Below are 26275 nucleotides of genomic sequence, written 5' to 3' on the forward strand. Positions count from 1 at the left end.
CATGCAAGAAGACCAACATTGTTATCCTCAGCAAAGTTATACCTCTTCAAGACTACTATATTCAATGAGCTTGGAAGGATATAACTCTGCTTAGAATGACATTGATAAACGCCTGTGTTTTTAAATATTTTTTAGGGACTTTTATTCTAAATTGCTGATTTAGGTATGTGTTAAATCCAGACTCAACAGACCTCAGTCTTCTCCTTGCTTTCCAAAACAGTTTGGACTGCTCCGGTAACTATACAATCTCAGGAGATGTAGCTCTTCATTGCATTCATTGTTACACAAGGAAGCTGATGATGATGGACTAAGCCCCCCCCCCGGATCGGGTTTGTCCACACTGTAAAAACCAAGTGGAGACTCTTGCTCACATTATTCTTGACTGTCCGAGATATGTGGGCATTAGGAATTTCTCTCCCAGGCTGGCCCTAAATCTGAAAGAGACTCTGACAGTTCTGTTGTGGAGCTTCTGTTAAACAATACAGATGTCATGCTCTTGGAAAAAGTAGCAACATTTCTTTTGCAAGTGACAGAACTTTCTAAGTAATGTATACTGCTATATGCAGTCTTTCTGTCTGCGTTTTGAATGTACTCCTGATTTGTACTTCATAAATGTCCGGTAACGCTCTAGAGCCTATTTTAAATGCCTAATAAAGGTTGTTGTTGTTGTTGTTGTTCAAGACTAAGACCAGGAACACCTGAAAACCAAAGGCTTTTATTGTTCAAGAAAAAAAGTGGTGTTGGTAGAATCATAAGATACAAGGAGTGTTGTTTCTTACAGAGGTTTTAACAGTGATTGGTGTCCTCTTCTGGTTCTGTAGGAGACTGTGGTTGCTGTTTCCCCATTGCCATTTTCTTTGTGGCCAATACTGGGAGAAGCAGTGGATGGGGGGGAGACTGTGTTCTTTATACAAAGATAGAAAAAAGGGACACTGATGCCAAGGAAGAGTGATGAGTTTAGGAGATTTGCCTGAAGGGTCAATTTGTTCATCATCACCATAAACAGCTCTAAGGAGGAAAAAAAACATGGTTCTCAAAGCATGTCTGAACAAAAGCATACTCTGGCACCTTAAACAATCTCAAGTGTATTGCAGCTTTTAGGGCTTGGGTGAGGGGGGTCAAGCCTACTTCATTACATTTGATAATGTGATGAAACTCTTTGGTTGGCTGGCTAGGCTTCTCTGATAATTGTAATACACCTCTTCAAATATACCCCCAGGAAAGCGCTTCGCTCTGTGGAGAACAACTTACTGGTGATCCCCCAGCCTGAGAGACATTCAGTTGTCTTCCAGCAGGGCCAGAGATTTTTTGGCCTGGTCTGGTGGAATGCTCTGTCAAATGAGACCAAGTCCTCCAGGACTTATCAGAGCTCCACAGGGCCTGCAAGATGGAGCTATTCTGCCAGGCATTAATGGCATTTCAACAGAACTGGCCTCTTTCTGCTTCTGCTTCTCTCTCTCTACTTCCCCCCTTTTATGTTATTTGCAATGGATTAAGGTGACATTGGATATTACACTGGATATTATATTGGGACATTGATTTAAATTGTTGATTTTATGAATTTTTTATTACAGTGAAACCTCGGTTTTCGTCAGTAATCCGTCCGAAAACAATCGGTGAAATCCGAAACTGACGAAAACCAAGGTAATGATTTCCATAGGAAATTTCCATAGGAAACTAGCAGCAAGGTCACGTGGGCCTGGCAATGAAAGCAGCGAAATTCAACAAAATCCAAGGCAACCAACGAAAACCGAGACACAATTTTTATGGAAAAAATAGACTAAAACCGAAACTGACGATAACCAACGTCAACAAAAACCGAGGTTTCACTGTAATATGTTGCATGCTGCCTTTAGCCCATTTGGGGGCCTATAAATCATCAAATTATAAATAAATAAAATACCTATGCCCTGGGGTATTGGGCTTTCTGGCTTCTCTTGGCAATAGGTTTCCCTCTCAGGACTTTATTCCATTTGTATCTTTCTGTATTTATACACATCTGCCTACTGAATACAGTTATCCCTTCCACATCACGACTTTCCCCATTGCTGTTTTGTTACATCGCGGGTCAGCATAAGAAATTAAATGGGAATTTTGGGAGGAGTTTTGCGGAAGCTGCAGACGACATGCAAAGGCCAACAGACAATACAAAAAAGTTTAGAAACTCAGAAATGCATAAAATATATGTATAGTATTGTATAGTATCAATATATTTTCTCTTTTAATACCATAAATTTACACAATTTCTTTTAAAAAGTTAAAATAAAAGAAAAATTCAGACTTCTTCTCTGGTACGAAGGGAGAGCCAAAACATTTTACGTGGATTTCCAGATTGCAGGAGGCACCACACCCTTAATCTCAGTGACGTGGAAGGGATAACAGTATAACACTTTGCTGAAGTGGGCTCAGGTTCTGAGAGGTTACGTGGCAGCAAAATCATTCATTAGGCACTATGAGGCTGCTGCTCTGGTTGGAGCAGACAGCCTGGCTTACTCTCTGGAATATGTCAAAGAAGAACACAAATAACAAACTTCAATTCTGGTTTCCTTTCACATTTTGATAGTGGATGTTCACAGCTGCCTCATACAGTATTTTGTCTACACAGCTGTAGAGGGAAAAACACAGAAAAAGTACACAGTCACGTGTACAATTTTTGTGAATGTCTTGCTTTTCTATGTGTATATTTGTTTGGAAGGCACAGTATCATATCAATAAAAAGATCCTCTGAAGATGCCAGCTACAGATGCAGGCAAAACATCAGGAGAAAATGCTACTAGAACACGGTCATACAGCCCAGAAACCACACTACACCCTAATAAAAAGAGTTCCAAGATATCCAAAGACAGGCTGAGGAAATGGTTCAGTACTGTGACGATTGCAGGAAGGAATAGTTATTTGAGGGTCAAAAAACAGCACACATAAGTGCACCAAAGGAACCATACTTGAAAGTATGACACCTACTCCTTAAGATCTGCTCAGCCGGCCATGATGTGTTTGACAAACGCTGTGGAAATGAAAGGAGAGAGCTGTCAGGAAATTATAATAACCTACCGACTTCCAGTTTGGTCCACACAAGATTTCAAAATGGCATCTGCCCTTAAGCATTTTGTGCCTCTTTTCCAGCAAGCATTTATTGTTATGAGCCATTGTGGTACCAAAATGATAAACTGAAGGGCTCTTCTCTCTACTCTTTTGTTTGGGGATTTTAAAAATTCTTCTGGCCTTTCAAACAATTAGGAGTTACAATCCATTTGGCGCTCATGGTTTCTGTCACCAACAGAACTGATCTGGTTCAAATTGTAGCTCAGCTCAAAGATGCATTTGGGAAATGCTACATGTAGCTCATACAGCAGCTCATACAGTGTTAAGCACCAATGAGGACCTCAATTTTGCAGCAAGCAGAACTATTTTTAATAGTCTCAACCCATTTTCCTTTGATACAGGGAAATACTATTACTATGGAACCTAAATGAACCCAGTACTGTCCTCAGGGGTCTTCTGATATGTAGAGTACCATTATGTTCTTTCCTACTATACCTGTACCAGTTTTATTATTAACTGGATCTTTTATTTCTGTTTCAACAGCTTTTTCTTACCAGTTTTTTTTTAAACAGCTGTTGCATTATGAATTGTGGTTTTCTGGTATTTTAGCATATATGCTTTGTACTTTGGAAGTATATTGGGAGCCTCTTGACCTTAGAGTGGCAGATTTAGTAATGACTTTAAACAAATGACCAGTCTGGTCCTCTCACCTTCATAGTTAATGCAGCCATTGGCATCTTCATGCCCAGCTAATAGGCTATCCACTTCCTCCTCAGTCATTTTCTCACCTGAAAAAACAGACAAGAAGGGTGTATTTCCCATACTATATTTCCCAATGAAAAGGAACATTTTTAAGGCTAAAAATTCAGAAGAACTAAGTAGGCCTTGCCAACAGATTGTTCTAATGCTATTATGTTATAACACAATAGTAATTATTTGAAAATCCTCCAGTGGCATGGTAGGGAAAGCCAAACTAGGATTTTTACCCAGTTCCAATTTGATAGCCTATACACTAACACTACGCTGTGTGTTTAAATAACTTCTTCAGTGGCTTAGCAAACAGTACCGTTCAAAGATGGGAATTATCACGTATCCCTTTACAAAAAAGAGGCAAACAGGGGCAAAGTTAACTCTTCATTTTGTAAACCTTTAATAATTTTTAAAATGTAATCCTTTAAAGGTTCTGTACACAACCTCTCCAAACCTGCAGTGCACATGCCCTATATACATAGGCAAAGAATTGGGTATACCAACTATGTCTGCAACAGCCTCTGAGGCCAGAATACCTTCATTCAATTCTATGGAGAAATGGATATTATACATTGACAAGTGAGGGACATGTAAGGAATCCTTCCACGGCAGAGTGGTGATTCAAACCTAGATCTCACAGATCCTAGTTTGAAGCACTAATTATTACTCCACACTGTTTTTTGAGGGGTAGCTGCTGTTGAACAGTAGTAAGCAGCCAGACTTGGGTAATTCACCACTGGTTTTTGCCAGATCTGGCCCTGACGAGTCCTCTCTCAAAGGCCCTGGAAAAGGCCTTGCCTCCTCTCAGCTTCTTAGTGATAGAAACCAACCTTGGACCCTGGCAGGGGCGTGCCATCCAGGAGGACATATGGGAACAAATATCCCCGGGCTACGGCTATTTAGTCATGAGGGGGGCAGAAAATCACCCCCACACCCCTCCTGCCCCTCGGTCCATACACTGACTTCAAGACTTTGGTCATGGTGAGGGAGGACGGCCGACCTTAAGAGGGGGGAGGGGATAAAAAACTCAGATTTTGCACTGGGCTACATTTTTCCTAGATACGCCTCTGGACCCTGGCAAAACAGTTGTGGCTGTCATCCAATGGTGATTGAGGACATCCAATTCTTAAAACTACAGAAGTTCTTTTTATCATTTTGGAGTTTTTTTCTAACCTTGTTTTTTTCAGATTTAAAAATTTTCTGCAAACCTGGGGAGTTAGCTTTTTCGGGTTTGCAGAAAGCTCTGCCTTGTCCGTTCATAGCTATAGTCTCTGCTTTTAAGTACCCCTAGATTTGTCAAGATTAAGAATTAGATATATTCATGTGGGAACCTGAAAGGACTTGGAGGTGAATTTCCCTCCTCTCTATTAGTTCCTGTTCCCCATCTTTGATAGTCCCCTTTCTTGCCTCCTCCCCATTTTTATCTCCTCCCCTATTTGCCTCTTTTTTGTAAAGGGATACATAAAGTTATCTCCTCCAAGTTTTTCCCCTACCTACCCCCGACACTCTCTACCCATAAAAACTATGGCCCAGTTGTGTAGTGCTGGTTGGCAGGGCAGACCCAGTTGCACGGTGGGGAACATGGAAAGGCTCATGAAGGGCAGCCATTTTCCCCTCTCTCAGTTGGCCCACAGTATTTCCTCTTCCCATCCACTAAACAATATCCCCATCTTCAATTTTCTCTGCTTCCTTCTCTCTTTTCCACTGACCTATCAGTCTTTTATATGCCCCTCCATCTTTAGCTGCATTTATTATTTACTTACTTCATTTATGGCCAACTTTTCTCCACAATGGGGACTCAAATACACCTTATTTCATTATTCTATCCTCCCAGCAGTAGTAGACTGGGAGTAAAAAGTTCTGGGAAATAGCCCTACCTCCAAAAGAGAGGAAGAGGCAGTCTGTCTGATCCTCCCAAAGGTGGGGGGTGGGGGAGAGGTAAAAGGAAGGAAGAAAAGGCAGCCCAGTGAGCCCACCTAATCAACTGGCTGAGTGGTGCTTTCCTTAATAGGCCAAGAGCTGCTTCCATTGTCTTGCACATACTGGACACTACCTCCCTTGCCTTGGCAGGGTTGGCTGGACAAAGCTGTGCAACGCTCTGTGCTTCATCTCAGGCTCAGCCAGGCACAATTCCTTGTCTTGCCTTGCTCTGGGTTTGGCCAGGCTAGGTGCCGCTCTCTGCTTCACTCTCCTTGAAGCCTGGATGCAGCAGCAGCAATAATGTCTGGGAGCTGCTCCAAGCTTGGAGCTGCTCCTGATAACTGCTGCTGCCACAGCTGGGTCTAGAGCAGCTCCCAGAGTCTGCTGCCACCACAGCTGGGCCTGGAGTGGTTCCTGAGCTCCATGGCTGACATAGCTGCTGCCACAGTCCCGGACTCTACCACAGCAGCACCCACTGTTGGGCCCTTGTCCAGCTTATCCACAGTAAATGCAATATCTGAGCACGTGCAGATAACACTTTAGTGAATTGGGGGGAGATTTAAACTCCCCACTCAATGACTTTTTAAACTTTTCAGATATTTCTGCAAACCTAGAAGTTCCCCAACTTTGCAGAAAAATCAGTACCGGTATTAAGTGTGGCCTCAATCCGCAAACTTAGATATCTGCAGATTGGTGGGGATCACGCTTGGGAAATAGACTTATAGATTATGATGATGATGATAAGATACTAGAATATGGGGAGAAATCTGGATTCTCAAAAAATATGGAAGGAAAGAACTTTGCAAATAGTAAAACCAGATGACTGATGAATGATCTGCTTCCAAATGAGAATTCAAATGTCACACTGACTACTGGGATGCCTCAGTTAAGGGAGAAAGGTGGAGTGGGTAGGAATGAGACCCCTCCAGTCATGTGAGATCTGGGATGTGACAATCTTTCTTCATAGCCCATGAATTCCAAAACTGTCTCAGAACTAGTAAAGCCAAACTGGTATGGAAGTCCTCTTCTTTCACCTGCCAGGAGTTAAGACTTACCCAGTGTAGCCAGAACGTGACGCAATTCTGCCCCCATGACAGTACCATTCCCCTCTTTGTCAAAGACCCTGAGCCCTTCCACATAGTCTTCATAGGTGCCTTGGTCTTTGTTCTTGGCAACAGTCTGCAACATGGGCAGAAACTCTTCAAACTCCACTCGCTTAGAATTCAGTTCTATATGGAAGAGGGAGAATGGAAGGATGCGCAAAAGGAGAAGAAACAGTTCCAAGTTAATTTATTTAATTTTAATATTTATACCTTGCCCTACTCCCAAAGGGCTCAGGGCAGCTTACAAGTTCCCAAACACTACCTTCAATTCCACATCAGTTTCATAGGGCTGCAGAGGAATGGCCTGTCCCTTTAATAGAGCCTAATGTGTGGAAATAGCCAACTGGATTTTTTTTTTACTACGGTGAGGTAAATAATAACATCTAGTAAACAACTTCCTAATAAGTCTGTATTAAAGGGAATAGATTTTTTTTCTCCAGGCAGATAGCAACTCTGGCATTTGCAATTGCAGGAGCGAGAACCTGCATCTTACACTGTGAAAATGGCAAGATTCTAAAGCTGATTCCGCATGGGCCAAAAACAGTGGTGTGAAAACGGTGTGAAAACGGTGTAAACCCTTTTACACCATTTTAAATCCTTTTACACCATTTTCACACCATTTTCACACCACTGTTTTTGGCCCATGCGGAATCAGCCTAAGTTCCTGTGGCTTCAGAGAGATGTACAGGATCAGAGGAAGAACTGGGCTAGGCTTCAGATTTATGAGGTTTAAACCCACGCTCGCTTCGAAGTTTGCTTCAGCACAATGATCTTTAAAACTTCTGAAGAACACTTTTTTCTGACAACAAGCACTAATGGTATTGCAATGATCAATACCACTCCAATTAGCAATATTCACATATCTAGTGGGTATAAAGCTTGGGGTATCTTACTACTCCCCCTCCTCTTAGCACTTTACAGCATTATGATTCAGGAAGATGCTCTCTGCTTTCAGCAGCAACAAGTTACAGGAGCTCAGCTCAACAGACAACTAGAACATCAGCTAAACATTTTGTTGCTGATTGCACCAGTGTAAGCGTTCCCCTAAAGGTGTCCAACTCTGCCGCTTCAGATAGTCATAGGCTACAATTCCCATCAGCCCCTGCACTTTCAAGGCCAGCAGGGGCTGATGGGAATGGTAGTCCATGAACATCTGAAGTGCCAGAGTTGGACACCCCTGCCCTAAACAGTTAATTTTCATAAATTAATAACCAGGACAATAACCAGGAGATGTATTTTATGTACCTTGCATAGCTTCCCACCTCTCACCCCTTCCATGTGCAGCTTGAAGCCCATTTAGCTCCAGTTTTGACACCACTCTTTGCCTTCAACCTTTTTGAACTCCTAAGTCATTAGCAGAACAATCATCTATGTGTGTTTTTTCATATCTCACTTTATTCAGCAGGGTTTGCATACATGGAAGAATGCACAGGACTGCAGCCTTCAAAACTCAAAACTTCAAAGCGGACTAAATTATGCCAATATATTTAACTTTCAACATTGATTTAGTATGTGTCATTTAGGTTATTTGATTAGAGTAGACTTCTCTCTGCTTTGAATATTAGCATTCTCCCAGTCATCCTGTCAGGCAGTGAAGTAGCTATAGATTTTTTATGGGGTGGGTTTGGGGGCATGGCCACGCGTCCACCCACCCTGGGGGCATGGCCACGCCTCCCTAAGCTCTGCCCCCACCTCAGTGCTCCAAGGCTGGGGACAGCAGTCTCCCCTGCCCCCCCGCCCCACCTGCTGGGAGCCCAGCTGGAGCTGGCAGACCCTTCTTACCTCTCCGCTGGGGAGAAGAGACTGCCGTCCTTGGCCTCTGAGAGCTGCTTTTATAAGCACTGAGGCCAGGGGCGGGGCTTGGGAGGCATGACCATGCCCCCAGGAGCTGGGTTGGGACGTGGTCACACCTCCTGAATAACAATTGTTCTTCTGGGTTTTGCACACAACATCACTGCCTGGTTGTCTCCCTTCTGGGTTTTCCCTGGATCTACTATGACTTTTCACAGATCTGCCTGGATGTGATCTTGCTTAAAAGATCCTACCCAAAGTGGATTTAAGAAAGTGGGGAATCACATCCAACGCCATAAGCAAGGCCATTCCCACCCCCCACCCACCAATCCCATCACCCATGAGCTTTCCCAGTTTGTCAAAAATTATCAGCAGAAAACAGACTACTGATTTTAAAAAATCCAAACAACAAGCCCACAGGAGGTGAGATGGAGGGGGAGAGGAACAGACGGTAGGGGAAATAATGGGGAATCGCGCCTTTCGCACATGAAGAATAATGTACTTTCAATCCACTTTCAGTGAACTTTGCAGCTGGATTTTACTGTGCGAAATAGCAAAATCCACTTGCAAACAATTGTGAAAGTGGATTGAAAGTGCATTATTCTGCATGTGCAGAAGGGGCCAAAGAGAAACAGAAAGTGACTTTTTCTTAAATGAACAAAATACTGTTCTGTAATCCCCTGAATCTGAAACCTACAGTTCTGATACCATACCTTTCCTTGCATGTGTGACCGCAGAGACAACTTACCATCCTGCTTGGGGTGCCCCAGTACTTTCATGATATCAGCATTAGTGGGATTTTGGCCCAGGGCCCTCATCAAATCTCCACACTGGTTTAACAGGATTTTGCCATCACCGACTCGGTCAAAGAGCCCAAAGGCCTCCTTGTAATCTGTGGAGAAAAGATCAAACTTACAATGCAGTGAGGTCTTGGAATTGGCAAGCAGTGGGGGGCCTGGGGCTTTTTGGGATAAAATGTCAAGCTTGTCATGCCAGCTGTCAACCAGACGATTACATTAATCCCAAAGAAACTGGCAGCACGCACACCATCTGTTGAGAAGTCTGCTTAGCATTTTTCCTGAAATCACGGTATGAGCCCGAAAAAATATGAACAGAGAGAAGTTATTTCCCATCCAAGGTCAAGAGGATCTCAGCAACCCTTCCAAAGAAGCATCATCTTGCTCACTGAAGAGATTTAGTTGCCGAGGAATTCACTGTTATATATAGACATCACCTCTAGTCTCGTAGCAACCCTGGGTAGGACACAGGCATTGCTAAAGAGACCCAGGATGGGCCTAAGCACGGGGTGGCAAATAGGTTCACTTTGCCAAGGCCTGTGGCAGGGGAAGGCTGGGCTGCAAAATCATTATCACGATTCAATCTAGTCATGACATTTCAAAAATAAAATGTACATTTTAATTTTATTACTCATGATATCATATGTACGTGTCAAAGTTGGGCAAGGGGAGCCATGTTAGACATTTATACAAGGTCCAGACAGTCGGTCTGCCAAGTTCAGTACTGTCTACTCAGACCTGTGGCTGCTCTTCATCATCTTAGGTCGAGGTTCATTTCCTTCCATCACTTGCTGCCTGCTCCTTTTAACTGAGGATGCTAGGAACTGAAACTGGGACCTTCCTATGCTTGTCATTATACTAGGTGTGAGTGTGACATAGAAGTTAGTGTGTCTGGGCAGGAATGCAAAGGCCTAGGTTCAAATCCTCACTCAGCCATAAAGTTTGGTTAGTTACTCTCTCTCAGCTTCACTGTGTGTATATTAGCTTCATGGGGGAAGAGTAAGATAAAAAGAAATAGCTGGAAAAATTGAAGGCTTACCTCGGGGCTCTTCACTGCACAGTGGGTTTGTAGTGGGGTCTCACATTTTTCTATTTACATGTTAGGAAGCAGCCTGAAGTGCAGTTTGTCTGATGAACTCCACTGGCTCTTAGTTCCTGGTTCTCTTAACTCTTAACTTTTGTCGGTTCTGGCTGGCCTCTTCTAAAGGATGTTGCAGTGCTGGTGCCGCAACACTTGCCACAAGGGGCATGGCTGGGAGGCCCCCCATCTGCCCTTACCAGGGCGGAAGCCGGGGGCTCTTTCTTGCCCTTCTGGGCAGCAACGACGGCCGTGATGATTCACGGCAGCTCTTTTCCTGGTTCTCTTAACTGTGCCTTATAGGCACAGATCTCTCTTCTCTCCACACACACACACACTCACTCACTCTCTCTTCCTCCTGCTGCTGCCATAGCGGGGAAGAGAAAGGCTTGTTTTAAAAGAAAGGCTGGTTTGAAATAAAGTTTTCAAAAACCCTTCCAATCATCAGGGAGGGTGCAAGTACAGTGGGGGAGGTGAGGTGGAGCCAAAAAGAGACTCAACGTACTATTCCTTGGAAAAAAACCTCTTTGTTATTACCGTATATTGAAATATTGACATCTCAATATGAGCATTTAGAGAAGCAGGAAGGAGCTGGCAACATGAAAGGGGGGAGGGGGAAAGCATGGACAGCAGGGTGAAGCTAGGTAGGCGGACTGTGGGCAGAGGGAAGATAAAGCTGACTGGCAAAACTATCTTGCTCTTGTGGCGAAGCAAATTAAACTCATGCTAGAAATGGTCTCGCTTGCTGCAGAGAGAATGGAAAGTGAAAGCGAGGCTCTAGAAAATACATCCATACAAGAAATCTTGCTGCAACTGACATTTTCACCCATCACAGAGCAGATACATGCATAATCAACCTGTGATTACTGTCTATGGAGAGTCATAGCAGGATAGTTACATCTGTATGTTGGTATTTTCCAAATGCATGTCTACACTAAAAACAAACAAACCAGTCTCCAGGCATAGTAAGAGTAATTGCTCCAAACCAAGGAACCTGTGATCCATTTTTATGAGAAAAGCTGATTATAAATGTTGTGGGATGCTGAGGAGAGTTTAGCTATCTGGCTGGCATACGAACTGCCTAACACACCAGCAATTTGTTCAGGTCCTACACATCAAGCAGGACATACACGGGATTTGATCTTCAGTGTGGGGATGAATATTGGCCCAGTGTCTATTAATAGAGTGCCATGATTGGACCATTTTGCCCTGAAGGCCCGTTTAGGCATCTCATCCCTGCCTTGTTTAGGTGGCACACAGATTTATGCCCACCCACAGAGACTTATGGATCCAATTGGTTTCCAGAATACTCTGTGGGATCCAGTGCCTCCCAGTGACACATTAGATGAGCTGGTGGAAGACTGGGCTAGCCGTCTTTTTGAGGCCATCAATAAGATTGTCCCTGATGTCCACTTCACTCCCATTCCAAATGAGCTCCTTGGAGCAATGGAGGATGAAATGCAAGCTTAGACAGCAAGTTTGGCAGAGCACTTATGACAAAGGAGCAAGAACATCTTCTGGACATTTATGAAATCCTATGAAATGACAAACAATGCAGGCTACAAAAAAAGGATTTTTGTGCAGCTGGTATTGCATCTGCAAGCTCTCACCCAGCTCAATTGTTTAGGGTAATGTAGTTGCAGAACTGCATGGATAAAGAAGGTTTGGAAGTGCAGCCAAAAACAAAGCGCAGTCACCGAGTGCAAGCGCAAAATCTTCAGCACTTGATTAGGTAAGCTGACCTGTTCTCTAATTGGTGAAACAACCAGCTTACTAACAGAGGGAGGAGGTATCTCTCCGAAGGGGAAAAGATTGAACACTTTTGGATTTGGCATCCTGTGTGTAAACATTGACTCCCTTAGCTGTGTGTGAAAATAGTTGATTGTATCTAATGCTGCTGTCAGATTAAGCAACAGCAGCAGCGCTAACCTAACCTGCCCTGATCCAGTTGTCTCTGGAGATCTTCTGTAAGGGTGACTAGAGCCATCTCTGTTCAGTAGGACAGAAGCCAGACTGAAATGGGCAGTAGGACAGTAGGACAGAAGCCAGACTGAAATGACTGTCTCCCTGCCTTCTCACTGTCTCTTTCAGGGGTCATGGATTGGATGGTGGCTAGGAGCTCATCTGCCTACTCCTGCCACTCCCTGCCCCTGGGCTCTCTTTGCCAATGCATAGGTGTCAAAGGCCCTCCAGGTGTTCATGGACTATGATTCTCATCAGTCCATGCCAGCAGGGCCAATTGGCCATGCTAGCAGGGCTGCTGGGAATTGTAAGCCATGAACATCTAGAGGGCCTGAGTTTGACATCTATTCTCTAATGGATGGCAGCCGACCTAGCCATCAAGACCCCTGCTCCTCCCTCTCCACGCTGACATTGCTGCATCGCCACGGCATGCCAAACCTATAGACTGGCTTTCCGCTCTGGTGTCCTGAAGCTGGCTGTGGCACAGCAAACTGCTTAGGATTTGGCTTAGCTGTGCTGCTCTTACGCATTCCCAGCCATGATACTGTCCACCTCTGGATTGTGCTGTAAGTCATGGAACACGGTGGCTAGATGTGACTGACCCAGGAATGGACACGGTGGTCACACCAGTTGAAACTGCATGAAAGCACTCCAAACTACCTCAGCCACTTGGTTTTCAAAGGTGACCACTGTGTCAAGTAGCCCTCCCAAGCTGCAGACCTGGTTTTCAAGGGGCATATAACCCCATCCAAGACAAGAGAGATCTCAAGTCCCAGGTCTACATTTCTACTAACCCAGAGAACCCCTATCTTGTTGGGATTAAGTTTCAGCTTGTTCACACCCTCATCCAGCCCATTACTGACTCCAAACACAGGTTCAGACTATCAAAACCAACCATGGAATTAGGTGTGGAGCGGGGGAGGGGAAGGTAGAGCTAGGTATCATCCACATATTGGTGACACTGCAGCCCGAACTTACTAATGACCTCTCCCAGCAGCTTCACATTGTTATTAAAAAGCATGGGGATATGATGGGACCCTGAAGCACCTCACAGGTCAACAGCCATGAGACAGAATCTCTCAGCACCACCCTTTGAGATTGCCCCCAATAGGTTTCAGATCACACACAGTAACATTGTGACCTCCAGTCTTAGTACCAAGAGGCAGCTCAGCAAAATTAGCAGGATCACGTTCCCCTTGTCTAGTTCTCAGTAGAGTTAATAAACCAGTGGGCATCCAGAGCAGTGTCTGTTCCAAACCTCAACCTGAAGCCAGTGCATAGGTGGTCCCAAAAATCAATCTTTTCCAAGAGCCCCTGAAGCTGAGAAGCAACAACCCACTCAAGCACCTTGTCCAAGAATGGGAGATTGGAGACTGGCCAGAAGTTCTCTAACCTAGTAGGGCTTAGGGAGGTTATTCCCCCAAAAAACAGGTCTAATCACTGCCTTCTTGAACATGGATGGTATAACCCCCACCCTCAAGGAATCATTTACCATTCCCCTTACCTACTCAGCCAGCCCCTCTCTGGCAGTTTTATCAGAACACAGGTGGGAGGTCTCACCTCTCCAAGGATCCTGTCACAACCTTGAGCTCTGCAAGGTGAAAGCTATCCATATAAATTGGACAAAGAGGCACATCATCCGATTATGCATCCATGCCAACATGCAACGGAAAGCAAATCTGGGCAATTTTGTCTGCAAGGTAGCAAATACGTCGCAGCGAGCTGTTGTGTGGTTAGAATCCAGTCCCCTGGGGCTATGATATCAAAAGCCCCCAAACTACACAGAACAGGTCATTTGGACTAGCTGCAGATGCAACGATAGTGAAGGAATATTGCATATTCATTGCCATCACCACCACGGAATAGGCTCTAATATGGGGGCTATGCCGTGCTCGATCAGCCACTCTCTGAGCTGTCCACCCACAGCACTTTAGCTGTCATCCCTCCCATTTCATCAGCTTTCTCTGAATAACTGTAACCCAACACAGCCAACAAATTACAATTCTTGATATCATTTGCAAATTAAAAAACAATAAACAATAACAAAATGAACAAACATTCAAAAAGAACATAAGAGTGTAAGATCAGCCCTGCAAGATCAGACCAATGGTCCATCTTGTACACACAGGGGCCATCCAGATCTCCCTGATGCAGAGCCATAGAGAGGGGGAACTGCACTCGGGGCATGTGTATGCCCTGTGCCCCTGCCATGCCCTGGAACACCCCTGCCACGCCCCCGCACCAACACGTCCTGGTGCAAGATGCCCCCCCGCCCCCTGGGCACTATGCCACTGCCCTGATGTTGCCTCTGAGCATGGGTATCTAAGGCTTAATGTCTCCAAAAAGCCTTCTTGAAGAATTCTGTTTTATCTTCCCTTAGAAATGGCACCAAGTGAGGGCCTTCCTGTATTGTTTGAATTGTAGTCTATGAACATCTGAAGCGCCATTCAACAGACAGCTGCCCAAAAAAGCCTATAAATGGTCAGCAGTTGATTTGGAAAAGAAAAGCCATGATTCCTACATGCTTGCATTCATCATTCTGTGCATTTTGTATTCTGGAACCTATTATCTGAAGGAAATGGCCCTTGGGAGCCCAGTTGACAAACCACCTGAACTGTTCTCTACTATCATGTCCATTTTGCCAGAAATATTATGCAGTTTGTTTGTGTTCCTCTTAACCATTTTGAGAGCTGATGCAAAAGAGTGCATTTTTAAAAAAAATTCTGTAAGGGAATTTTTTCAGGGGAATTTTTTTCACATGATAAACTGTTCCTGCTGAAATTTTTTTTTTTTTTTTTTAAAATTTTTTTATGTTTTTTTTTTTTTTTTTTTTTTTTTTTTTTTTTTTTTTTTTTTTTTTTTTTTTTTTTTTTTATTTTTTTTTTTTTTTTTTTTTTTTTTTGTTTTTCGTTTTTTTTTTTTTTTTTTTTTTTTTTTTTTTTTTTTTTTTTTTTTTTTCATTCTACCATTATTAAAGATACAGCATTCTTCATATCTTAGCATTCTAAGTTAATCTCTTTTACCCTCGTTATTATTTTATTTGCTGGTTTTATTTGGTCAATTTTTACCCCACCCTTTCTTGACAAAGTTGGGCTCAGGGAAGCTTACAATAGGGTTCAACCAATGTAAAATTACATATACAAACAATTTATACCCCCATTTGAGAAACACAAGGATGCCCTAACATATTAAATGGGGAGGCTAGTTAAGAAGAAAAGTAGGGGATAACTAAACCACTAATAAGGACTAATGGTAAAGTGGCTAAAAGTGGAAAAAGTTTGAAGGGGAACTATAATTTAGTGGAAGGGACTGCGAGTGGGATTGCGCCTATCTATATGAGATCATCCCTTACCTGCAGGAGCTGGTAAACAGTCATTACTGAATGAACTAAATTGCAAAACAGGTGCAACAATTGTTTGCTCAATCGGAAGCTGAGAGGCTGGGGGCTGTATGACTAGCAGAAGGAAATATGTCACTGGTCAAGTAGATTATATGAGCTATATATTTCCAGGATTTTAACCCAGATAATCTGCAGTTATTTCTGCCAGAGGCCCACCACCTTGATGAACCCATGAATGTTCTGAGAATTTTGAGAGGTAGGGTGAGCCACAACAAAATGGCTGCCATGGCTCTGGGTCCAAACACAAAAAGCTGAGAGATGTTTAGAGGTTTCAAGCAATGCATCCTCCTATGGTGAAGGTAGCTGTTTCCAAATGGACACAAACATGATGCTTCCTGGGCTCTTCTAAAGCATCTCCCACTAAGACTGCCAAATGCTTCTAGTCCTAACCTCTGCATTGTTTGATCTGCAGCAAATACTAGATGATGGAATTTGTCTCCATGTCACTGAAAAGCTTCACTGAAAAGCTTCATTTTCATAGCTTAAGCCTCTCATAAAGGAACAGGAAGTGGTTCTTCTGGCCAGCTGACAATTCTTCTCTCTTACCCTAGTGGAGTAGAGAGAAGCCAGGTCTGGTTCTTTGATTTTGGGGCAGTTGTTTGGGAAAGTAACAAGTGGGCAAAAGGTAACACACGATCAGGTGCCAGGGAATCCATGGGCACCACATTAGGGATCAGTGGCTTATGCTGTTAGGCTACAACTAGGTATACCTGGACATCGTCCACATTATTAAAATTTTTGTGACATGATGTTATTGCACTCAGAGCTTTCCTGCTCCCGAAAGTAGGATGTGGAAGCGGGGATGTACTGGTATGCGTTTTGTATTACTATATGCTATGGAGGAGAAGATCTGGAGCTGGTTCTGTCAAAAGCAGACATGCAGCTATTCTATTGTAACAGCTATTCTGGCCTTGAGAGCTATGGGAATATAAACTACAAACACATGCCAAATGCACACAAAATAGTAGTTAGAGAGGGGTTCCACTGTAAATCACAGAGAAGTTTGCTTACAGGCTTTGCTTAAGCCAAACACACCCATTTGTAAAGACTAGGAAAGACACTGGCTGGGCATAGGAAGTGGACTTACCTTCCAGCTGCTCCTTAGTGAATTCAATCTGGAAAGAGGAATGAAAGTGATCAGAGATTTATGGCAATTACAGGAAACGAGTGCAGTTCTTGAAATGGGGTGTACTGTTGGCCAAGACTAAGTTGTGGATGGAAATGTAAAGTTATAATAAGCAGTCTTTAGGACTTGCAGAACCCTTTTTCAGGCAGAGTTGAATGACCACAGCAGATGTTAAAGCTCTAAGAAGAACGTTAACGATTAATCAGGACAGCTAAGCTTATGTACCATCCATCTTTTTCTGTGCATGTGTCAGTTCTGACATTTGTCCTGTCCATTTAACCTTCACCTGAAATTGTTTGAAGGACAGCTTCATTAGCCACATCAATCCATTTTAAAATGTATCTATGTAGTCCCTAAGGGTTAGAAACATACTGAAAAAATTAAGTTGGAATTCTAAGACTGCAATTCTTTGTGTAGTGGTTAAGAGTAGTGGACTCAAATCTGGAGAGCCAGGTTCAATTCTCCATTTGTCCACATGAAGCTTACTGGGTAACCTTGGGCAAGTAACAGTTCACTTGGAACTCTCTAAGCCCTCTCAGAAGGAGACAATGGCAAAGCACCTCTGAAAGTCTCCTGCGTAGAAAACCCTATGGGCTTGCTGTGACTTGATGGCACTTTCCACCACCAACACTATGTACATTTAAGTGTAAGTCCCGCTGAACATAGCAGGACTTAGTTCTAACTAATTCATAGAATTGGACTGCATGCATATTAATCTTATTTTTATATATTGTTTACAATCCTTGCTTGCTTTAACCTATAAGATTGGATTCAAGTAATAACTATGGATCTCACTTATCCTCTTCATAGATTTGAAAAGTAGATATAAATCTTGCATCCTTTCCTTGGTGTCTACTTGAGCTTCCTTTACCCATTGCTGAGATAATCCTCTGCTGCAGGCCCATTCCTCTTGAGCAAGGAACGTTGGAGCTCCGCAACGGAAAAAGAAAGCATGAATGGAAACTAGGTATGAGATCCAAGCCTGAGTATATCTTACCAAAGGCACTTTATTTATTTATGGCTACAGTGAAATTTGGACCATTCTTAAATTTAACCAAAGGACTTTGCTTTGGGTAGAACAGTGACAAATTTGGGACCAATTCTGTCCAAACACAGATGTTAATAGGCCTTAATGATCTACTGGTCTTAATGGAAGGGGTTGGGTGAAGGTATGCTGGCACAAAAGTGTTGAGCATGTTTTTCCGAGAGCTAGACTGTTTTATCCTCAGGCAGATGCTCTAATAATCTTCCCCGCAACTTTAATGCTTTTAATATTCCTTTTCTCTACCCTGTCAGTGCTATCAGAGAAAGAGGGAGACAAGATTCATGTGCTGGGAGAAGAAAAATAGGTGGCATAGTTTTTTGTTTGTTTGTTTTGATGCTTATAGTTATGACTCCCAAGTAACTTGCAATCCATAATGTCTGTATTCCCACCAATAAGTTAGTCCAAAGACAGGCATTTTCTATATTCTCAGGACTACTGAGAGCCAACCTGAGCCTATAGATTGCTCCGGCCCCCTCTTACCTCACCCAAATCCAACCAAAACATCATATGAAAGCAAATTATTTGCTGTCCTCCATGGGCCCCCAGGTTAACTAGAATCCCCCAAATGTTGTCTCCCTCTAAGGCAGAGGTGGGATCCAGCAGGTTCTCACCAGTTCCCGAGAGTGGGTTACTAATTATTTGTGTGTGCCGAGAGGGGGTTACTAATTGGGTCTGCTTTTCCGTTAGAAATTCCATTAGGTCCAAAAATCATAAAGTCCTGTTGTTTCCTATGTGGCTGGTTAGCGAAGGTAGAAAACGGGATAATTCTCCCTGTTGGGCTGTTATAAAAACATGTTTTAGAAATATGGTAAAGTTCCTTGTTTGAGGAAAGTATCCTTCTTTTGATTTCTAGAAACAAAATTAAGTATTTGAAAGTATTAAGTATTTGACAGGCAGTCAATTAGAGGAGAAGTAGTTGTTTCTGTTGGCAGTAGACAATAGGACTTGTTATAATGAGTTTAAATTATGGACAGAAAGATACCAGATGGAAATTAGGAACTTTTTTTTTACAGTAAAAGATTTTTACAGTAACAGAGAAATTATTAATGCCCCGCCCCCGTCGTGCCCCGCCCAGCCCCATTGGTGCTATGCCACTGTTTGAATCCCACCACCATGGGAACCTGTTAGTAAAATTTTTGGATCCCACCACTGCTCTAAGGCAACTGGTATTAACCTCAAGGTGGGGCCTGGAATTCTCCTGGAATTATAATAGATCTCCACACTACCAGTGGCATAGCTACCAGGGGACAGGGGTGCGCGCGTCGCACTGGGCGTGCGGCTGGGGGGGGGGCAAAATTTTATTTTTGATATTTTAAATGTTTTTGCTTTGTTGGCTGGCAGGGAGTGCAGTTTTTAGGATAGCGGCACCAAAATTTCAGGATATTGTCCAGCAACACTCCTGCTGATACCAGCCAAATTTGGTGAAGTTTGGTTCCCCCAAAGAAGATGCCCCCATCCCCCATTGTTTCCAATGGGAACTAATAGTTGATGGGGCTACCTTTTGACGGTCCATAACTTTGAACCCCCCTGAACCAAACTTCACTAAACTTAGGTGGTATCATCAGAATAGTCTCCTGCTGATACCAGCCAGGTTTGGTGAAGTTTGGTTTGGGGGGTCCAAAGTTATGGACCCCCAAAGGGGGTGCCCCATCTCTCATTGTTTCCAATGGGAGCTAATAGTAGCTTTGGACCCCCTTAACCAAACTTCACCAAACCTGGGAGGTGTCATCAGGAGAGTCTCCTAAAGATACCCTGAAATTTTGATGCTGCTAGTCTAAAAACTATGCCCCCTGCAAGCCAAAAACTGAAAAAAACACAAAAATACAAAAAACACAAACGAACATGGGGAGGCAGCAAAACTCTGATTTTGCACCGGGCTCCATTCCCCCTAGCTACGCCTCTGCACACTACAGAGATTCATTTCCCTGGTGGAAAGTGGAAACAGACACTTCTGCAGTATCATATACCACTGACCTCTTCCTCTCCTCACTCTCCATCCTCCATAGTCACTGCCCACCCCCAAAATCTCCAGGATTTTCCCGAAGTGGAGGTGGCACCCTGGTCTCCCTCCCTTCAAGAGACCAGTAATAGTTTGTAGTCATAGCCTGGTTAGCCACGTGTTTAATGTCCTTTCATCTGCAGTGTTTGTGCTGGTTATACAACATTGCCAATTGTGCTGTGGGTTACCAGTACTAGTGTATCAGTCAGTCTTCGGGTACTTTTTTGTTTGATCGTTTGAGATTGCCATGTTGCAAGGGCAGCTGGTCATCCCCCGCCAGTGGCCAAGAAAAAGAAAGCATGAATGGAAACAAGGTATGAGATCCAAGCCTGAGTATATCTTACCAAAGGCCCTTTATTTATTTATGGCTGCACTGGAATTTGGACCAATCTTACATTTAACCAAAGGACTTTGCTTTGGGTAGAACAGTGACAAATTTGGGATCAGTTCTGTCCAAACAATAGGTCTTAATGGTATACTGAACTTAATGGAAGGGGTTGGGTGGAGGTATGCTGACACAAAAGCGTCAGGCACGTTTTTCTGAAAACAGGTCTCTCACTTTGACGGTCCAGTTTTCTTCATTTTCTGTCCTGGGGGAAAAATTGAGGGTGTTCTTGTATTATCAAGTGAAGCCCCTGCTGGAAGAAAAGAGTCATAGCAAGTTTGGGCAGCTTTGCCCTCAGTTAAAATGGTGCCGCAAGCGGAGGCTCCTTTTGGTCATGTGAGTGCGACTGTGCCAGCCTGGTGGCTTTTGCTTCTGCTGCAGCCGGCTTCGGCGATTGTGAAGCTACTGGGTGGTCGCAGGGAAGTGGCTGGGCATTGATGAAGAGAGAGGGGCTCCAAACCAACTCCCAAACATTTCAGGGTGGGATGAAGGAGCAGAAGAAAAAGAAAAGGGAAGCGGAAGTTTGAAGAGCTCTTTCAAAATTTTCCGCAGGGAAGCCCCGCTACAGTGTCGAGTCCTTCACCTTTGCATATGCCTAAGGTTGCCAGTTGACTCTCTTCGTAATATGTGAATGTGCTGTCAAGACAACTGACTTATGGTGCCCCCGGGGTTTCAAAGCAAAATACATTCAGAGGTGACTTGCCACTGCCTGCCTCCCCGTGGCTGAGAGAATTCTGAGAGAACTTTGGCCCAAGATCACCCAACCTGGCTTCATGTGGAGGAGCAGGGAATCGATCCCGGCTCTCCAGATTAGATTTGCCCACTCTTAACCACTGCAGCTCTCTCTCTCCCTCTCTCTCTCTCCCCATTTTATGGGGGTCACTTATTGCGGATGATCTTATATATCTAGATTTTGTCATATTAGCCCCCTACTTTGTCCTGTAAACCTATTGCATTATTCTCCTTGATGCCAGCCTGTGGGATGATGCCACTTTCCATAGCAAACCTGTTTCTCTACTTCATAAACTTCATGAACTCCAATTAGGGTAGCTTGTAAGGAGACAAATTAGAAATAAGGTGTGTGAGAAGAATTCCACCTGTAAAATATCTAAACGAAACCCTTCTGATAATCCACACATTAGGTTGACACATTAGGGTGCCCCTCAATTCTCTCCTTATATGAGGCCATTTCTTCGCTTGATGTAGTGAGTTGAAATGTATATCATGTATATAAATTGCCTTATGCTCACCCCTCCTCCCCAAGTCCAAAGGTTTTGTACATTAAGGGGCAGATGCTAGTCTCATGACTGGGGAGCTATTCTGTTGATGGAACAGTCCTCGGTGTACTGGAGATGCTTAGTCTGGTAGTCATTCTAATCCAGCAGGAGGTTCCTGGAAATGGAATTTAAGTCAGGTTCAAATAAGGGCTTGCTTTTTCATCTAGATGGAGATTCACTTTACTGGAGCCCCTACATCAATGGTTCAGGAATTCTGTTGCATTAAGAGGCATGGCTGCTCACTGAACAACCCCAATCCTCCGGCAACTTGATCCTTCTGGGCTCGGAAGATAGCATCCCAGCCCAGCAATACCACAGAGGTAAGATTGAAATAAATGTTCCCAGTAAAAAAAAGGGGGGATATTCTAATCCCTTGCTTGTGGCCACCTGTCCCTGGTCTGGCTTTCCAAGAATGCAAGGCCAATACCAGGCTTTTGCTCCTGCTGTTTCAAACCTGTCATTAAAATAACAAGAGGTTTTTCAACTGCTAAATTTATCTTGTCCCTCTGACCTCCTAACCTTAGCTTGCTGTCCTTCCCAGATACTACTGCTGAATAGAGGAGGCCCAGAGGCCCTCTCCCAACAATGTCTAGCATTTTTATGGCTTCCTTGAGTAGCCACCATAGTTTCCTGATGACTTTCAGTGACCCTGTCCCTAAACAGCTTCATGACTGAGAATCCAGTAGATGTAACTTTCCAGTAGCAAGGAGAGTTAGCACCAGTTGGGTTTGTGGTTGGACAGAATTTCTGCCAGGAAAAATTATGGCAACCTTATTGTAGTTTCTGCATATTTAAGTCTATATTTGTACTGGGGCTTGGGCTGAAGCCGCTGGTGGTGTTGTGGGCCCAGAGAGGATCCCACGCCACAGATGGCCAGAATCAAGCAGAGTCCCTGTGGTGTATGATCTGGTGCTGCCCCAGACAGCCACTTGGGTGACTTAATTGGAAAACTAACCCGGCCTAGAGATAAGAGACCTAGCGGCGGATTCAAAATGTCCTCATTTTTGTGTCAGTGTAGCTTCTAAAATCATGAGACTCATTGTGGTCCTTTAGACAGAGGCTGAAATCATCTCTCTGCTTGCTTGCTTACCGTATATACTCGCGTATAAGTCGACCCGCATATAAGTCGAGGCACCTAATTTTACCACAAAAAACTGGGAAAACTTATTGACTCGCGTATAAGTCGAGGGTGGGAAATGCAGCAGCTGCTGGTAAATGTCAAAAATAAAAATAGATGCCAATAAAATTACATCAATTGAGGCATCAGTAGGCTAAATGTTTTTGAATATTTATTTCAAAGAAAAACAGTAAACTGGCTCTGTAAGTGGAAAAGAGGGTCAACAAGAACAATATGGTATCAACAATAACTTTAAAAGTACAAAAACCTTAGCTCAACCAGCAGCCAAGCTAAAACACAAGAGTTAAAATCCTCCAAAACTGGATTCCTCATCATCATCTGTATGTCCAAATGTAACCCAACTTAGATTTTAAGAGGGATATTATCAGAAATGGAAAATCTACTATTAGCTTCCATTGTAAACAATGGGGGGATGGGGCATCCCCTTTGGGGGTCAATAACTTTGGATCCCCTGACCCAAACTTCACCAAACCTGGCTGGTATCATAAAGAGACTCTCCTGATGAGACCAGCCAGGTTTGGTGAAGTTTGGTTCAGAGGGTCCAAAGTTATGGACCCTCAAAAGGGTAGCCCCATCTACTAATAGCTCCCATTGAAAACAATGGGGAATGGGGGCACCTCATTTGGGGGTCCATAACCTTGGACCCCCTGAACCAAACATTACCAAACTTGGCTGGTAATATCAGGAGTGTCTTCTGAGGGTACCCTGAAATTTTGGTGCCGCTAGCATAAAAACTGCGCCCCCTGCTGGCCAGCAAAGTAAAAACACACAAAAATGTTTAATGATCCGCATATAAGTCGAGGGGAGCTTTTTCAGCATTAAAAATGTGCTGAAAAATTCGACTTATACATGAGTATATACGGTACTTATTTTCTCTTAATATATTCTATTTTTCTCCCTACTTGGGATCCAAAGCTATTTACACCATCATTTTTTCCATCCTCTTTTTTTATGCTCATAACAACAATCCTTTGAAGGTAGGTTAGGCTGAAAGAAGGTGACTATCCCAAGGTCACCCAGTGAACTTCCAAGACAGAGTGTGAATTCAAACCTGGGTTTCCCAGATCGTAGTCTGACACTCTTAACCACCGCACCATGCTGTGCATTGAAAAGGCAGAAATAAATGCTCCTATAAATCACACTTCCTTTATGACCATTAGTTAATTCAGTACCAGTTCCCTTGTAATTTTTTTCCTGTTTTTCACCTGTTCAGTGATACGAGCCCCTTATGGGCCATATGTGAATTTTGCCAGTTCGTTAACTTGGATTCAGTTTCTGCTCACCCATTGATTCTCTAGCGATGGACAATCTGTCTCTGTCTCTGTCTCTGTCTCTGTCTCTGTCTCTGTCTCTCTCTCTCTCTCTCCTTTAGCTGCTTGTCTTAAAAAATAGAAACAATGGTGCCCTACTTCACAGGACAGTTGTGAAGGCAGATAAGATTTAAACTGCTGTAACCACAATTATAACAATTACATTCCTGGAAGATCATTTATCTTTTCTAAAGTGAATTAAATAAATGATTAGTAAATTCTAAGGGTTGTTTTTGTTTCAATCATTTATGCCTGAAGAACAGTCTTTTGAAGGTCAAGCACCATTAAATAACTACTTATAGTAAGAGAAATCAGATTTGTTGTTTTACATCAGCTAGAGTTAGGTGGCTGAATGGATCAAAATACAAGTTCTTCCAAAATACAAAAATGTACATAAGGCTTTGTTAACAGGAAAAAATTAGATTCTGCATTCCAGTAACCCCATTTTCTTAATTGAATCAGAGCTTAGAGAAATTCAATGGAAACAGCAGGCTGGATCCATCATTCCATCAATGCAAGGTGTTGGTGGATGCAAATGTTTGCCATCTCGCTCACCCAGGCTTTCCCGCCTCAAGATAAGTTGTTTCCAGTAGGTGCATACAACCCATAGAGCAGTGGGGTTTGGTGTCTGTTGCAGATCTGGGTATGAATGAGGGACTGTGCCTGCCTACACAGCGTGTCCAGTGGGACAGAACTGTGTTCTGTATTTCCAGTTTCCCAGTATTCACAGGTAAATATTCAACATCACTTCTTGCTACAGCAACTTCACATTGAATGCTCCCAGTTATAGCCATATTCATGCCCTCCCTCAGCCACATGTTAGTAATGAAATATAACGAACTGGCCCACCATGCGCCAAGAAAATGCTCCTCGTAGGGAATGACCTCTGAGCCGGGAAATTAACCTGACAGCCATCTCCTTACACCAACCAGATTCTTTCCCAATCGAAGCTACAAAATACTGAAGTCTTGCCCCTTCACCCATGCCATGCCATGCCATGCCATGCCATGCCATGCCTCACTCACCACCACTTTGGAGAGGTCAATTGGGGGCTCCTTGGGTTTCTCTGGTGCTGCTGGTGGTGCTGGCATTGTATCCTGCACTTTGGCTTTAGCTGCTGGGGCAGCTGGCTTAGCAGCCGGTTTGGCAGGAGGGGCTACTGGCCGCTTCACGGGGGCATCCTTCTTGGGGGGCATGTTGCTCTGTGTCTCCTACTTGGTGGGAAGCAGAGGGGCAGTCGGCTTATTCAGGTAGGATCCCCAGCTCAGACTGGCTCTGCTTTGTGACTGCTTAAATAGCTCTGTGGGATACAGTGATGTCAGTCCAAGAGGAGTAAACGTGTCTAAAAATGGGAGCATCAGTCACCTTCAGCAATGCTAGTTCCTCCCTCCATTCAAGTCCGGGAGATCTCCAAGGGCTTTGCTGCAACAAAGCATCCTTTAGCCAGCCAGCTCAACTAAGGATATGCCTTCGAGGCACCAAGCCAGCCAGCTCAGCAATGTCTCTGTGCCAGTCATATGGACACAAGGCACACCAGGGTGGGGTTCACTATCTATAAAAGCTCAGCCAGGCTGGATTAACCGTTATGCTAATAAAGCTACAGAATAGAGCCCGGTCTATCTTCTGTGGCATATTTACCTGGGACTTTCCCCAATATGGAGTTTCTTCATTCTTCTCCTTGTTCCGGGCTCTTTTGCAATTCTTGGCAACTCAAAACATGGGGGCTGCTGCTTTATCACAAGACAATGGCAACGTGTTTATCTGGAGAACATGATAGACCCCGGGTAGCATGGTCAGCCAAAGAACATAATGCTGAAGATTTCAAGGCTAACACAGTGTGGGAATTGGAGAGGCTGATACAAAGAATGTTTAGATGAACTAATTGGTTTTTATTTGCAGGGAAGGTTATGTTTGCATGAGCCTGCCTCAATGTGCAGAGAGAAAAACAGAGCTGTGTGGGACTCCAAAAAGACTTCAGCATCTCTCCCCAGCCCCACATATTTTGCCCTGACATTGCTGTACTTTTGCTTGCAAGATTAAGGCGGGGGGTGGGGGGTGGGGAGACAAATACAGGAAGAAAGGCACCACTCCTAAACAATCTCTAGTAACTAGGAGTTCTTCCTCAATGGGGTTGTCAGCTCTGGGTTGGGAA

The 26275-nt window shown here is 43.7% G+C and overlaps 1 protein-coding gene across 1 annotated transcript; it reads right to left on the minus strand.

Annotated features, from left to right (window-relative positions):
- Positions 1–695: 695 nt before the first annotated feature.
- Positions 696–25421, minus strand: LOC125430098 (myosin light polypeptide 6-like). The gene is made up of 7 exons (XM_048491853.1): positions 25149–25421; positions 16931–16958; positions 9355–9498; positions 6768–6941; positions 3753–3830; positions 2962–3004; positions 696–1008 (listed from the first exon to the last, which is right to left on the minus strand). The coding sequence occupies exons 1-6, from the start codon at positions 25317–25319 to the stop codon at positions 2976–2978; spliced, it is 624 nt and encodes a 207-aa protein (XP_048347810.1). The 5' UTR covers positions 25320–25421; the 3' UTR covers positions 696–1008; positions 2962–2975.
- Between the last annotated feature and the right edge of the window lie 854 nt (positions 25422–26275).

The sequence above is a fragment of the Sphaerodactylus townsendi genome, linkage group LG03 (genome assembly GCF_021028975.2).
Source record: "Sphaerodactylus townsendi isolate TG3544 linkage group LG03, MPM_Stown_v2.3, whole genome shotgun sequence".
Classification (NCBI taxonomy): domain Eukaryota; kingdom Metazoa; phylum Chordata; class Lepidosauria; order Squamata; family Sphaerodactylidae; genus Sphaerodactylus; species Sphaerodactylus townsendi.

Coding starts and splice junctions, on each gene's coding strand:
- LOC125430098 (XM_048491853.1), bottom strand. CDS start 25,319: ATGCCCCCCAAGAAGGATGCCCCCGTGAAGCGGCCAGTAGCCCCTCCT. Junction 3,831..6,767: donor TCACGTTCTGGCTACACTGG/GTAAGTCTTAAC, acceptor CTGTTTTTTCAG/GTGAGAAAATGACTGAGGAG. Junction 3,005..3,752: donor TGGCTGCATTAACTATGAAG/GTGAGAGGACCA, acceptor TCATTTCCACAG/CGTTTGTCAAACACATCATG.